The sequence below is a fragment of the Ceratotherium simum genome, chromosome 33, assembly GCF_057802395.1.
Source record: "Ceratotherium simum simum isolate JZ-2026a chromosome 33, ASM5780239v1, whole genome shotgun sequence".
In the NCBI taxonomy this organism is placed as follows: Eukaryota; Metazoa; Chordata; class Mammalia; order Perissodactyla; family Rhinocerotidae; genus Ceratotherium; species Ceratotherium simum.
Genome location: NC_141932.1, coordinates 18,449,352 through 18,463,312, shown reverse-complemented (window position 1 = coordinate 18,463,312; position 13,961 = coordinate 18,449,352). Strand labels below are relative to the sequence as shown.

At 39.7% G+C, this 13,961-nt stretch overlaps 1 protein-coding gene across 1 annotated transcript; it reads left to right on the top strand.

Moving 5' to 3' along the window:
• Positions 1-362: 362 nt before the first annotated feature.
• On the top strand, positions 363-2,769 carry TEX101 (testis expressed 101). Its single transcript, XM_014795122.2, has 5 exons — positions 363-450; positions 575-718; positions 849-1,031; positions 2,091-2,219; positions 2,381-2,769. The coding sequence occupies exons 1-5, from the start codon at positions 387-389 to the stop codon at positions 2,608-2,610; spliced, it is 750 nt and encodes a 249-aa protein (XP_014650608.1). The 5' UTR covers positions 363-386; the 3' UTR covers positions 2,611-2,769.
• The last annotated feature ends 11,192 nt before the right edge of the window (positions 2,770-13,961 follow it).

Below are 13,961 nucleotides of genomic sequence, written 5' to 3'. Positions count from 1 at the left end.
GCTGAGATACCGGGGCCTTGAAAGGGCGTAGGTTTGGCCCTGGAGTCCCGAGCCTAAGGGAGAAGGGCCTTTGGGCCAGACTCCTGGGTCCTGAGGTTGGAGGGTATTGAGTTGGTGAACTCCTGGGTCTTCAGGGAATAGATGGCTGGGTCCGAGAGTTATAGCTATGGAAACTGAGGCACAATAAACCCCTTAACTTGCTCAAACTCACAAGCTAGATAGGGACGGACTGACTATAGAGGTCACGGTTTCATGTACCATAAGCTCTGCCCTGATGCAGTACCTGCCAGAATCGAGATTTAATCTCGTTCCGTGTGGTTGAAAAGTTTCTTCTTCATCAAATCACAGATCCTGATCGGTTATTCCACACCTCTCTAGAAGAAGCCATGGGAACCTGTCCTCTCCAGGGTTGGCTGTTCCTGTTTCTCCTGGGAGCCTCCTCCTTGACCTGTATGTACCGAAGATGTAGGGGGAGAGCAGTTGGGTCACAGAGGATGGATTTCCGGTGGAAAAGGAGTGATTTGGGTCCCACTGAGAAGGGCAAGTGCTCATCTTTAACTCATTTTCTCCCTAGTGGCGAAAAATTTGTATTGTCACAAGGGTGTATCTGTGAGTATAGAAGAGGATCCAAGAAATACATTTAACTGGACCACTGGGAAAGTTGAGACTTGTGACAATGGGGCATTTTGCCAGGAATCCGTGCTGTTGATTAAAGCAGGTAAAAAGAGAAACGGGTGGTAGGGTTGGGTGGAGGAAGGGTGATTGTGTCCGTGTGAATGCTGTTCTCCCTCCCTCAGGCCAAGCATTAGGCCCGCCATCCAGTTTCCTTCCCTCTTGTCTCATAACAGGGGCCAAGACAGCGGTTTTGGCCACTAAGAGCTGCATCTCCGAAGGGACACAGGCAATAACGTTTGTGCAGCACTCTCCACCCTCCGGCATACTCACAATCTCCTACAGTAACTACTGTGAGGATTCCCTTTGCAACAACAGGGAGGACTTATCTGAATTATTGAAGCCAGAACAGACTCCAGGTACCTTGGAAAGGGGAAAATGGGTGCTAAGAGAAGCTCTAGAAACTCCTGAAGAGACTGTAGGTCTTCCTTCTTTGTGTTCTTTCTTGGCTTAGGCCCAAGTGGGCCATATACAAAAGGACCTTGGAACTTTTGCTTTTCTTTTGCTAAATTGTTACCTTGGGGTCTGAACACTGCTCAGAGCAGAGGGACGTCAGTGAAGACTGGGGTGTAAATTGGGTTTTGTATTTACCAAGCAATAAGATGTCACTGGAGGATTCTGAGCAGGATGTGGCATAATCTAACAGTTGTTGCTTCCCACTGCTGCACGTCCACAGTCCAATGCCCCTATTTGGCCTCAAGACCTATAGTAATCTGGCCCCGTCTTTGCAACTCATTTCCTTCTCTTCCCTCTCTCATTTACTGGGTTCTAGCTGGGGCTAGTATTCAAAATACTTAACGATGGAGATGGTACTGGCCAATCAGAATGGATGCTGCCTGTAAAATTAGTCCAGCCTCACCTGTGCCTACCAGCTGAATGTCAACACTGCAATTTCTCACAATTCCCCAAATCCACCAAGTTGACTCATACCTCCAGGCATTTGTCCTTGCTATTTCCATTGCTACCCCCATCCAACCCCCATTTTCACATAGCTAATAACGTCTGTTCATCCTCCATCTCAACTCAGGTATCCGCTGTGGGAAAATAGTTACCAAATTCTTTTAGGTAGTTAGGTACACCTCCATTCCTTTGCAATTATACCTTGGACAGTGCCTACTGAGTTGTATTGTAGTTAATTAACTTAGATGTCTTTCTCCTTCTAGACAACGATCCTAGATGGCAGGAACTGTGTCCTTTTCATCTCTGTATCTCCACACCTAAGCACCGAGTTTGAAAGTCATGTTGGATAGGGTTCTGACAGCAAGGAAGAATCAGCTGGAGAAGGGTGGGGAGGTTGCAGTAATAGGCCTTGATTAGAGTGGTGTCAGCAGAAAACACTCGAGGAAGAGAATGCAGCAAGGAGAGGCAACTCCAGAGGCAGGACATACCCTTAATTGTCCTTCTCTTTCCCCCTCCAGTTCCCAATGTGACAACACCCCTCCACTGCCCAACCTGTGTGGCTTTGGGGACCTGTTTGAGTGCTCCTTCTCTTCCCTGTCCCAGTGACACAACTCGATGCTATCAAGGAAGACTTCAGATCGTTGGAGGTAAACTGAACAGTTGATGGTTTCAGAGGCTGGAAAACCAAACATCTGAGTGGATCCTAAGAGATTTTTGACACTCAGGGTTCCAGGAATAAGGGAGGACTGGATTCCTGTCTGATTTCCTAAAGTATCTGTGTATCTCCCCATCCTTCCTTGTTCTGTAGGAGGCATCAACTCACCTTTGGAGGTCAAAGGCTGTACATCCGTGACTGGTTGCAGGCTGATGTCTGGGATCTTTACAGTAGGACCCATGTGGGTGAAGGAAATGTGTCAGCCCCAGTCTCTCACTCAGCCCCGAAAGGCTGAAAATGGGGCCACCTGGCTTCTCATTTCGGTTTGGAGGTTAGAGCTGCTGCTGCTGCTGTTGCTGTGGTCGCTTGTCCATTGTTTCTGAGGAGGCACTTCTGGTCTGGGGTGAAAGGACACCTCTTTTGACTGGAAGTCTTCTGACTGTTGGTCATCAACAAGTTGAGGAGCAGGTGGAGATTTGAAGAACAAAGTGTTCCTGTGGATTTATTTGACATTTCTAATAAAGTTTCTGCTGTGATTTGTGTATGACCCAAGACTAGAAGTGGAATTTTACTGCTGAAAGCGCCCTTAAAATTCATCTCCAACCCACAGATTTTGCAGAAAGGGAATTGGAGATCTGGAAAACTTTAGTGAGTTTCTCACATTTACATAGCTACAGGCAGAGCTAAGATCAGAACTTTGATATTTTTACCTAAGTCTGATTTTCCTTTCACTCTAATTGGCTAACTTTTCTTGCTAGCTGGACAAGAGACTAACATTAGCCTCCTCCAGATCACTCCCAGCCCAATCTTATGGCCAAAGTCAGCAGCTTTGGGGGTTAGATCTCCCTGGGAGGTGTGGCAGAATGAGAAAAATCAGACTCCAAATTCTTCCGTTATAATGGGCTCCATCTTCCTATGTCCTCTCTGTCTGTTGCCCAGTTTACATTATTCCTTCCCTTCTCTACTCAGGAGGGAGCTGGGGCTCAGTAGGGTGTAATGAAGGGGGGCCTGGGACTATTGGGGGGAAAATTTTTTTTTAGATTCTCATGCTTATTTATTTACTCATTACTCAAGAACACACAAAATCTATCTTATTGTAAAAGACTCCTATGATCTAGGAGCTGTATAGAGAAAAGTAAAAGGTAAGGTAAGGGGGAACAGACTTTTTTTCATTTTTTAAAAACAGTTTTATTGAGGCTTAATTGACATACAGTACACTGCACAGGGAGTGGGCAGAGAGACTTTTAATGCAAACCATTGACCCCTCCCGCAAAGGACAGGACAGGGGAGTTTGGCCATAGTATATTCCAGCAAACTTCTGTCTAGAAAGTTCTCTAGTTCTAACCAACTCATTGAGTTAAAGCCCCACTCCAGCTAATACTTTGTCTCTAGGCATCCATTTCCCCATCGTGTCAGTTTGCTGAATATCTCTAAAGAGGGAGAGAAAGCACAAACCAGTCAAATTTTAACTCAATAAGGGGGCATAAAAGTTTGGGAAATAACTAGCATTCAGAGCCATGGAGGGTAAATACTATTTAGGGTAAAAAACAAAAAATGAACAAAAAAAGCCAAGTAGATGTTTCCCGTAGGACACTGGCTTTCTAATGAGACTAAAGACAGTTGCAGAAGTTCTGGGTGAACAGAGGATGGACACAATTTTCAAAAATTTGGCCTGTGAATTGCTTTGGTATTTTAAAAAATATCGTATGCCAAAGAACTTTATGCACCACGTACAAACTTCTCAGGCCACAAACTCAAGTGTACAAACTTCCTAATATTTTAATATAGATATATATAATATAAATATATTTTTAGTATATTATTTATTTTTATGATAACTTTGTTTATAACAGTCCTGCATTCTAACTAGTTGTAGGCAGAAACTTAACCAGTTTGAATAAACTCAGTCACCTCAAGGTTTTCTCAATCATTTCAGGTTTAAGTTCAGTCGGTCCAGGGCTTGCTTTCTTCCCACCCTCCTCACCCAGGGCTTTGCTATTGTACTGGTGAGAAGGAGGTGTCTGTCTAGTTTTTACCTCTCATGCTGCTCATGTCCAAGTTCTTACTGATATCTGGTACTTGGCTTCTACTCCTGCTAAATCCACTGGGACACCTCCAACCCTTACTGGGCACTCATGGGCATCCACACAGGCTGTGTGAGCTCCGCCCTTCCTCTCAGCATCTTCTGGACCTCTTCCAACTGCTCTCAAGTCCCACTGGGGTGCTTCAGGAATCTGAGGCTGCCTAGGCATCCCATATAGCTGATGAAATTCCCCCAAGATCTGGGGAAAAGATAACTGAATAGGGACTTGCTTCCTCCCAAGGCACTAGGAAAGAGATGAGGCCTAGATCCTGGGATTTATTTAGCCACCTTACACAGACCATTATCACACATTCTTCTCAAATCTATTATGTTTTGCAATAATCATGCCATAAGGCCTTCGTTCTTAGACTGAAACTTGAAAATTCCAGCTCTAACACATCAAAAGTTGGGGCTTTGGAATTATTATCTCTACCTCAATTTACTTTGAAACTTCAAGGCAGAACCTTAAGATATTTCTAGCTCTTTACATTTCTTTTGTTTTCAATTATTTTATTGAAGTCATAACAGTTTATAACATTGTGTAATTTCAGGTGTACATTATTATTTATCAGTGTCTGTACAAACTGCATCACGCTCAACACTAATAGTGTAATTTTTCTGTCACCATATATATGTTCCCTCTACCCCTTTTGCCCACCCCCCAAATCCGTTCCCCTCTGGTAACCACTAATCTGTTCTCTTCATCCATGTGTTTAACTTCCACATATGGGTGAAATATGTGGTGTTTGTCGTCCTCTGTCTGGCTTATTTTGCTTAAGATAATACTCTCAAGGTCCACCCATGTTGTTGCAAATGGGACTGAGTAGTATTCCATTGTATATATATACCGCTTCTTCTCTATCCATTCATCAGTTGTTGGGCACTTGGGTTGCTTCCACATCTTGGTTAATGTGAATAATGCTGCAGTGAACACAGGGGTGCATATGTGGTTCAATTTCTCTTTGAATTGTTGATTTCAAGTTCTTTGGATAAATACCCAGTAGTGGGATACCTGGATCATATGGTATTTCTATTTTTAATTTTTTGAGAAATCTCCATATGTTTTCCATAGTGGCTATACCAGTTTGCATTCCAACTAGCAGTGTATGAGGGTTCCCTTTTCTCCACGTCCTCTCCAACATTTGTTATTTTTTGTCTTGTTAATTATAGCCATCCTAACAGGTGTAAGGTGTACCTCATTGTAGTTTTAATTTGCATTTCCCTAATAATTAGTGATGTTGAACATCTTTTCATGCACCTGTTGGCCATCTGTATATTTCTTTGGAAAAATGTCTGTTCACATCTTTTGCCCATTTTTTGATTGGGTTATTTGTTTTTGTTGTTGAGTTGTAAGAATTCTTTATATATTTTAGAAATTAACCCCTTCTCAGATATATGATTTGGGTTTTCTTTTCATTTTGTTCATGGTTTCCTTTGCCTTGCAGAAGCTCTTTAGTCTGAGGTAGTCCCATTTGTTTATTTTTTCTTTTGTTTCCTATGCCTGAGGAGACATGGTGTTCAAAAAGATGCTGCTAAAACTGATGTTACAGAGTGTACTGCCTATATTTTCTTCCAAGAGTTTTACGGTTTCAGGTCTTACATTCAAGTCTTTAATCCATTTTGAATTAATTTTTGTGTATGATGTGAGATAACAATATACTTTCATTCTTTTGCATGTGTGCCCAGTTTTCCCAACACCTTTTATTGAAGAGACTTTCCTTTCTCCATTGTATGTTCTTGGCTCCTTTGTCAAAGATTAGCAGTCCAGAGATTTGTGGTTTTATTTCTGGGCTTTCAATTCTGTTCCATTGATCTGTGATTCTGTTTTTGCGCCAATACAATACTGTTTTGATTACTGTGCTTTGTAGTATATTTTGAAGTCAGGTATTGTGATCCTTCCAGCTTTGTTCTTTTTGCTCAGGGTTGCTTTAGCTATTCAGGGTCTTTTGTTGTTCCACATATATTGTAGGATTCTTTGTTCTATTTCCATGAAGAATGTCATTGGGATTCTGATTGGGATTGCATTGAATCTGTAGATTGCTTTAGGTAATATGGACACTTTGACCATGTTTATTCTGCCAATCCATGAGCATGGAATATCTTTCCGTTTCTTTATGTCATCATCAATTGCTTTCAATAATGTCTTATACTTTTCAGTGTATATGTCTTTCAGCTCCTTGGTTAAATTTATTCCTAGATATTTTATTCTTTTTGTGATGAGTGTAAATGGGATTGTATTCTTGACTTGTCTTTCTGCTAGCTCATTATTAGTGTATAGAAATGCAACTGATTTTTGTAAGTTGATTTTGTACCCTGCAACTTTACTGTAGTGGCTGATTATTTCTAATAGTTTTCTCATGGATTCTTTACAGTTTTCTATATGTAGGATCATGTCATCCACAAACAGTGGGAGTTTCACTTCTTCCTTTCCAATTTGGATACCTTTTATTTCTTTTTCTTGCCTAATTGCTCTGGCCAAAACCTCTAGTACTATATTGAATAGGAGTGGTGAGAGTGGGCACACTTGTCTTGTTCCTGTTCTCAGAGGGATGGCTTTCAGTTTTTCACTATTGAGTATGATGTTGGCTGTGGGTTTGTCATATACAGCCTTTATTATGTTGAGGTGCTTTCCTTCTTTTTTTTTTTTTTTTTTTAAAGATTTTATTTATTTATTTTTCCCCAAAGCCCCAGTAGATAGTTGTGTGTCATAGCTGCACATCCTTCTAGTTGCTGTATGTGGGACGCGGCCTCAGCATGGCCGGAGAAGCAGCGCGTCGGTGCGAGCCCGGGATCCGAACCCGGGTCGCCAGCAGTGGAGCGCGCTCACTTAACCACCAAGCCACGGGGCCGGCCCCAGGTGCTTTCCTTCTATACCCATTTTGTTGAGAGTTTTTATCATAAATGGATGTTGGATCTTGTCAAATTCTTTCCCCACATCTACTGAGATAATCATGTGATTTTTATTCTTCATTTGGTTAATGTGGTGTATTACACTGATTGATTTGTGGATGTTGAACCATACCTGCATCCCTGGAATACATCAAACTTGATCATGGTGTGTGATCCTTTTAATGTGTTGTTGTATTCGGTTGCCAATATTTTGTTGAGGATTTTTGCATCTATGCTCATCAGCAATATTGGCCTGTAATTTTCCCTCTTTGTGTTGTCCTTCTCTGGTTTTGGTATCAGGGTGATGTTGGCCTCACAGAATGAGTTAGGAAGCGTTCCATCTTCTTCAATATTTTGGAATATTTCGAGAAGGATAGGTATTAAATCTTCTTTGAATGTTTGGTAGAATTTTCCAAAGAAGCCATCTGATCCTGGGCTTTTGCTTTTTGGGAGGTTTCTGATTACTATTTCAATGTCTTTACTTGTGATTGGTGCATTCAGATTCTCTATTTCTTCTCCATTCAGTTTCAGGAAGTTGTGTAAGTCTAAGGATTTATCCATTTCTTCTAGATTACCCAATTTGTTGGCATATTGTTTTTCATAGTATTCTCTTACAATCCTGTATATTTCCGTGTTAACCGTTTTAATTTCACCTCTTTCATTCCTAATTTTATTTATTTCAGCCTTCTCTCTTTTTTTCTTAGTGATTATGGTTAAGAGTTTGTCAGTTTTCTTTATCATCTCAGAGAACCACCTCTTAGTTTCATTGATCCTTTCTACCGTTTATTTGGTCTCTATTTCATTTATTTCTGCTCTAATGTTTATTATTTCCATGTTTATGCCGACTTTGGGCTTTGTTCTTCCTTTTCTAGTTCTGTTAGGTGTGGTTTAAGATTACTTACTTGAGATATTTCTTGTTCGTTAAGGTGGGCCTGTATTGCTATGAATTTCCCTCTTAGAATTTATTTTCTGCATCCCATAAGAGCTGGTATGATGTATTTTTATCTTCATTTGTCTCCAGGCATTTTTTGATTTCTCCCTTGATTTCTTCATTAATCCAGTGGTTGTCCAGTAGCGTGTTGTTTTGTCGCCGCATATTTATGACTTCCCCAGCTTTTTTTTTGTAGTTAATTTCTAGTTTCATAGCATTGTGATCAGAAAGGATGCTAGATATGATATCAATCTTCTTAAATTTATTAAGTCTTGCCTTGTTTCCCAACATATGGTCTATCTTTGAGAATGTTCCATGTGCACTTGAGAAGAACGTGTGTTCTGCTGTTTTTGGATGGAATGTTTTATATATATCTATTAAGTCCATCTGGTCTAGTTTTTCGTTTAGGTCCACTATTTTCTTATTGACATTCTGTCTGGATGATCTATCCATCGATGTAAGTAGGGTGTTGATGTCCCCTACTATTATTGTGTTGTTGTTAATTTCTCCTTTTAGGTCTGTTAATAGTTGCTTTATATACTTTGGTACTCTTGTGTTAGGTGCATATATATTCATAAGTGTTTTGTCCTCTTGGTGGAATGTCCCTTTTATCATTACATAATGTCCCTCTTTGTCTCTCACTGCCTTTTTCACTTTGAAGTCTGCTTTGTCTTATATAATTATGGCAACATCTGCTTTCTTTTGCTTGCCATTAGCTTGGAGTATCATCTTCCATCCCTTCAGTCTGAGCCTGTGTTTGCCTTTAGAGCTGAGATGTGTTTCCTGAAGGCAGCATATTTTTGGGTCTTGTTTTTTAATCCATCCAGCCACTCTGTGCCTTTTGATTAGAGAACTCAATCCCTCTACGTTTAGAATGATTATTGATATATGAGGGCTTAATACTGCCATTCTATCTATTGTTTTCCAGTTGTTCTATATTTATCTTTCTTCTCTTCCCTTGTATTTCTGACTGCCATTTCAGCTTGGTGGTTTTCTGTGATGGTTTTCTCAATTTTCTCTTTATGTATGATTGTGTCTCTGCTCTGATTTTTTTACTGGTTACCATGAGGTTTGTGTGTAAAGATCTTGTAGATGAGATAACCCGTTTTCTGATAACCTCTTATCTCCATTAGCCTAAGCAGGTTCCATCCCTTTCCACTGCCCCATCTAAGTTATTATTGTCACAAATTGTTCTGTGTTGTGTCATGACTCTGTGATTAAAATGAAGTGTTTATAGTTATTCTTGATGCTTTCCTTCCTTTTATCTTTTATGTTATAATTAAGTGTTTGCTAACCTGTTCTGATAGAAAGCTGCAATTTTCTGATTTTGTCTCTCTATTTATCTCCTTGCTCAAGCCTCTGTAAACCTTTGCCTTTTTGTTTCAGGTAAGAGGGCATCCTTGATCATTTCTTGTAAGGGAGATCTAGTGGCAATGAACTCCTTCAGCTTTTGTTTATCTGGGGAAGTTTTTATTTCTACATCGTATCTGAAGGATAGATTCACTGGATAGAGTATTTTTTGCTGAAAGTTTTTTCTGTCAGTATTTTGAATATATCATTCAATTTTCTCCTAGCCTGTAAGGTTTCTGCTGAGAAATCCACTGAAAGCCTGATAGGGGTTCCTTTGTAGATTATTCCTTCAGCCTTGCTGCCCTTAGTATTTTTCCTTTGTCATTGAATTTTGCCCGTTTTGCTATTGTATGCCTTGGATAAAGTCTTTTTGCATTGATGTAATTAGGACTTCTATTGGCTTCATATACTTGTAAGTCCAATTCCTTCCCCAGGTTTGGGAAGTTCTCAGCTATTATTTCTTTGAACATAAGAAATATGTTCAACTGCTCCTTTCTCCCTCTTTTCTCCCTCTGAAATATCTATAATCCTTATGTTTCATTTCCTAATTCACTTGGCTATTTCTTGAAGAATTTCTTCATTTTTTTTTGAGTCTTAATTCTTTCTCCTCCACCTGAAGCATTTCTATATTTATGTCCTCTAAATTACTAATTCTGTCCTCTATAACATCAGCTCTGTTTTTTAAGGTTTCTAGATTGTTTTTTATCTCATTAATTGTGTTCTTGCTCTCCAGAATTTCTGTTTGTTTTTTTTTCAGAGTTTCAATCTCTCTGTGAAGAATTCCTTCTGCTCATTAATTTTATTCCTGAGTTCATTGAACTGTCTTTCTGAGTTTTCTTGTAACCCATTGAGTTTCTTTATGACAACTATTTTGAATTTTCTATTATTTATATTTAAATTTATGTGACTTCAGGATTGGTTTTTAGAGACTTGTCATTTTCCTTCTGCTCCAGAGTGTTAATGTAGTTCTTTGTGGTGTTTGATCAAGTGATCCTTTGCTAGCTCATAGTGGTAGTATCAGGTTGCAGATTTCACCTGCCACCACTGGGTGGGGGCAGGAGTTGTGTTTTCTGAACTTGCTGTGTCTGCTGGAAGTCATGCCGATAGGACTTGTCTGTGCTTGCCCTATGGCCAGGCACTTGGTTGGTCACACATATGTAGACACTCTGGTGCAGAACCATTGCCTTAGCAGGGGACCAGCTGAGCTGGTCTGCTAGGCAGGGGGGAGTGGTGCTTTCTTTCTTGCATGCATGTGGGCCCACTCTACACTCATGGGTCGTTTGCCTGGGCTGCTGTATTTGGTGTGGGTGCCCACACAGTGGCTAAACCATGCCACTCAGTGTGAAGCATTCCCAGGGGCCAGGCTGCCACTCCAAAAGCAAAAGCATTCTGGTGCAGGCCTGCCTACTCCCCCACCTCCTCTTACAGTCATGCACCAGTTGTTGTGTGAGGACCCACAACCTAGATCACTGCCACTGGGGAGGTGGAGGGGATCCACTCACTTCCTTCCAGTGCTTCCCAGGAATCCAGTACTCCCACCTACAGGAGTGTGGCTGCATGGATCTCTCAGATGTCCTATTGTGCTTTGTAGGGAATCCTCTGTTGGTTAATGAATGTCCATTTGGTTGTAACTTGGGAGGGAGAGACTAAGGGAACAGCTCACTCCACCATGATGCTGATGTCAAATGCTCTTTGCATTTCTATAGTAATAGCCATACTGACTGAATGGGGGAGAAGGAGCAAGAGAAGTAGCATAAAGAATTGGGGAGCAGGGAGACAGCAGTAATAGCAAAATATAATCCTGCCTACATCTACTCATTCATCCATCTGGACTTAGCCTCTCTTGTCACACATGATATTCATTGCTCCCTCCAGGGCTGTGTTCATGTTCTTCCCTCCCTGAATTTCCATCTCCCCTTCCCACCTACCCACCCATGGGAGCCCCATTAGACACCTCACTGCCAACTCCAGCAGACCTTTCCTGACTTCTCCAGCACCCACTGATCTCCCTCAGTATAGCCCCAGCATATCTGCCTGCCTTACTTCAATATTTTACTGTTTCCCACACAGAATATTGTCTCCTCCAACAAGGTAACAGCACCTCAGGGACAGACCTTGTTTCCAACAGCTTTACAACTTAACAGCACCCGTAAGATATGACTGGCAACTTGCTGTTTGGGGTCTGCTGTAACTGCTTATTGAAGTGAACCAAACTTCCCCTACACACACACATCTCTCTCCAACAACTTAACTAACCACCACCAACTGCAGCCAATTACCTTAAACTTGATGCTAATATGGATAAAAAAAGGCAATATTTTCTAGAGGGCACAGAAGAGAGGCAGAAGTTTAAGAAGGATGGGTATTGCAAAAAGGTAAGAATTCAAAGATTCCTCTAGTTCCTCAGTGGTGTTATAATGGCCATGTGGGTATATCCTGGTTTGGGGCAGTGATGTCAGAGTTGGAAGTCAGCTTTGATCAGAGCCTAGGAAACTAGTTGTTTAAGTCCTTTTATTATTATTTAATGTTAACAAAAATAATTATCTTTTATTGGGAAATTAATCTGTTTCTGGATCTATGCTGAGAACTTTAGAAATACAACTTATATAATCCCACTGTGTGTTTCTGGTGGGGAGTTGGAGGCAACTTAAACATCCTTGCTAGGGGAACAGATAAGCAAAATGTGGCAGACACATTTTTTGGATATGTAACACTTATCATTAAACCAGCACTATGTTAAAAAAATAAACTTATTTTGCAGCAAAATATTACTTGTATAGTAAACAATGCTATAATTAGAATACAGAACAGTTTCTTCACCCCAAACACCCTCCCATGACAACCACTGATCTGTACTCTATCACTATAGATTTGCCTTTTCAAAAATGTCATAGAAATGGAATCATACAGTATGGAACTGTTTGAGACCAGCTACTTTAATTCAGCATAATGCCTTGTAGATTCATCTGTGTTGTTGTGTATATCAGCAGTGTGTTCCTTTTTATTGGTAAACATTATTCTGTTGTATAGATGTGCTACAGTTTGTTTATCCATTAACCCAATGCAGATGTTTGGGTTGTTTCTAGTTTTTGGCAGTTATGTATTAAACTTTTATAAAAATTTGTGCACACATTTCTATATAAACATAAAATTTTATTTCTCTAGGGTAAATACTTGGGAGTGGGATTTCTGGGTCACATGGCAAGAGTGTGTTTAACTTTATAAGAAATTGAGAAACTTTTTTCCAGAGTGCTTGTATCATTTTTTATTCCCTCCAGAAATGTATGAGAATTCTAGTTTTGTAGTTTTTCAGGATATAGATCCTGCACATATATCATTAGATTCATACTTATTTCACCTTTTAGGAGCTACTGTAAATGGTTTCTTGTAAATTTCAGTTTTCAATTTTTTATTGCTTCTAGACAGAGTAAATGCAATTGATTTTTGTATGTTGGCCTCATATCCTGCAACCTTGCTAAATTCATTTATTAGTTTTGGAGCTTTTTTGTAGATTTCATGGAATTTTCGAAGTAGACAATCATGTCATCTGCAAATAGGGATAGTTTTATTTTTTTCTTTCCAATTTTTAGGTCTGTCTTTTCTTTTCTTATTGCACTGGCTAGGACTTCTAGTACAATGAATAAAAGTAATGAGAGTGGACATTTTGCTTTGCTCCCAATCTTAGGAAGTTTCTTAAAAAATTAAACATACACTTACCATAGGATTCAGCCATTCCTTTGAAAAAGAAACAAAATCATATGTCCATACAAAGATTTTTACACAAATGTTCATAACAGCTTTATTTATAATAGCCAAAGGCTGGAAACAACTCAAATGCCCATCAACAGTGAAAGAATAAATAAATTATGATATGTCTTTGTAATGGAATACTAATCAGTAAAAAAATGAATGAACTATTGATATATACAGCAACACGGATGAATCTCTGAATAATTATCCTAAATGAAAGACGCTAGACAAAAAAAGAGTCTGTACTGTGTTATTCCATTTATATAAAACTTCAGAGAATGAAAGTTAAATCTACAGTCTCAGAAAGCACATCTGTGCTTATCTAGAATGGGGTTGGGGGTAGGAAAGAATTACAAAGGAACACAAAGAAACTTTTGGAGTGATAGATATGTTAATTATCTTGACTGTGGTAATAGTGAGGTTTCTCAGGTGGTTACATATGTCAAAAATCATCAAATTATACTTTTTAAAAATGTGAAGTGTACCGTATGTCAATTAAACCTCACTAAAGGTTTTTTTTTTTTAAAGCATGAACTAACAGTTTTTATATTTTTCAGTCCTACCCTAAATTACCTTTTCTTGATAAAATTGGAGTAAAGATGGAGGAGATCATTGTTATACCGAGAAAATTAATTTTGTGTTTGGTGGTCTGCCAGACTCCAATCCATCCCATCTGTTCCTGCTGTCACCATCAAATCAACAGGCTTCTTCTTGGCATGGTAAAATCTCTT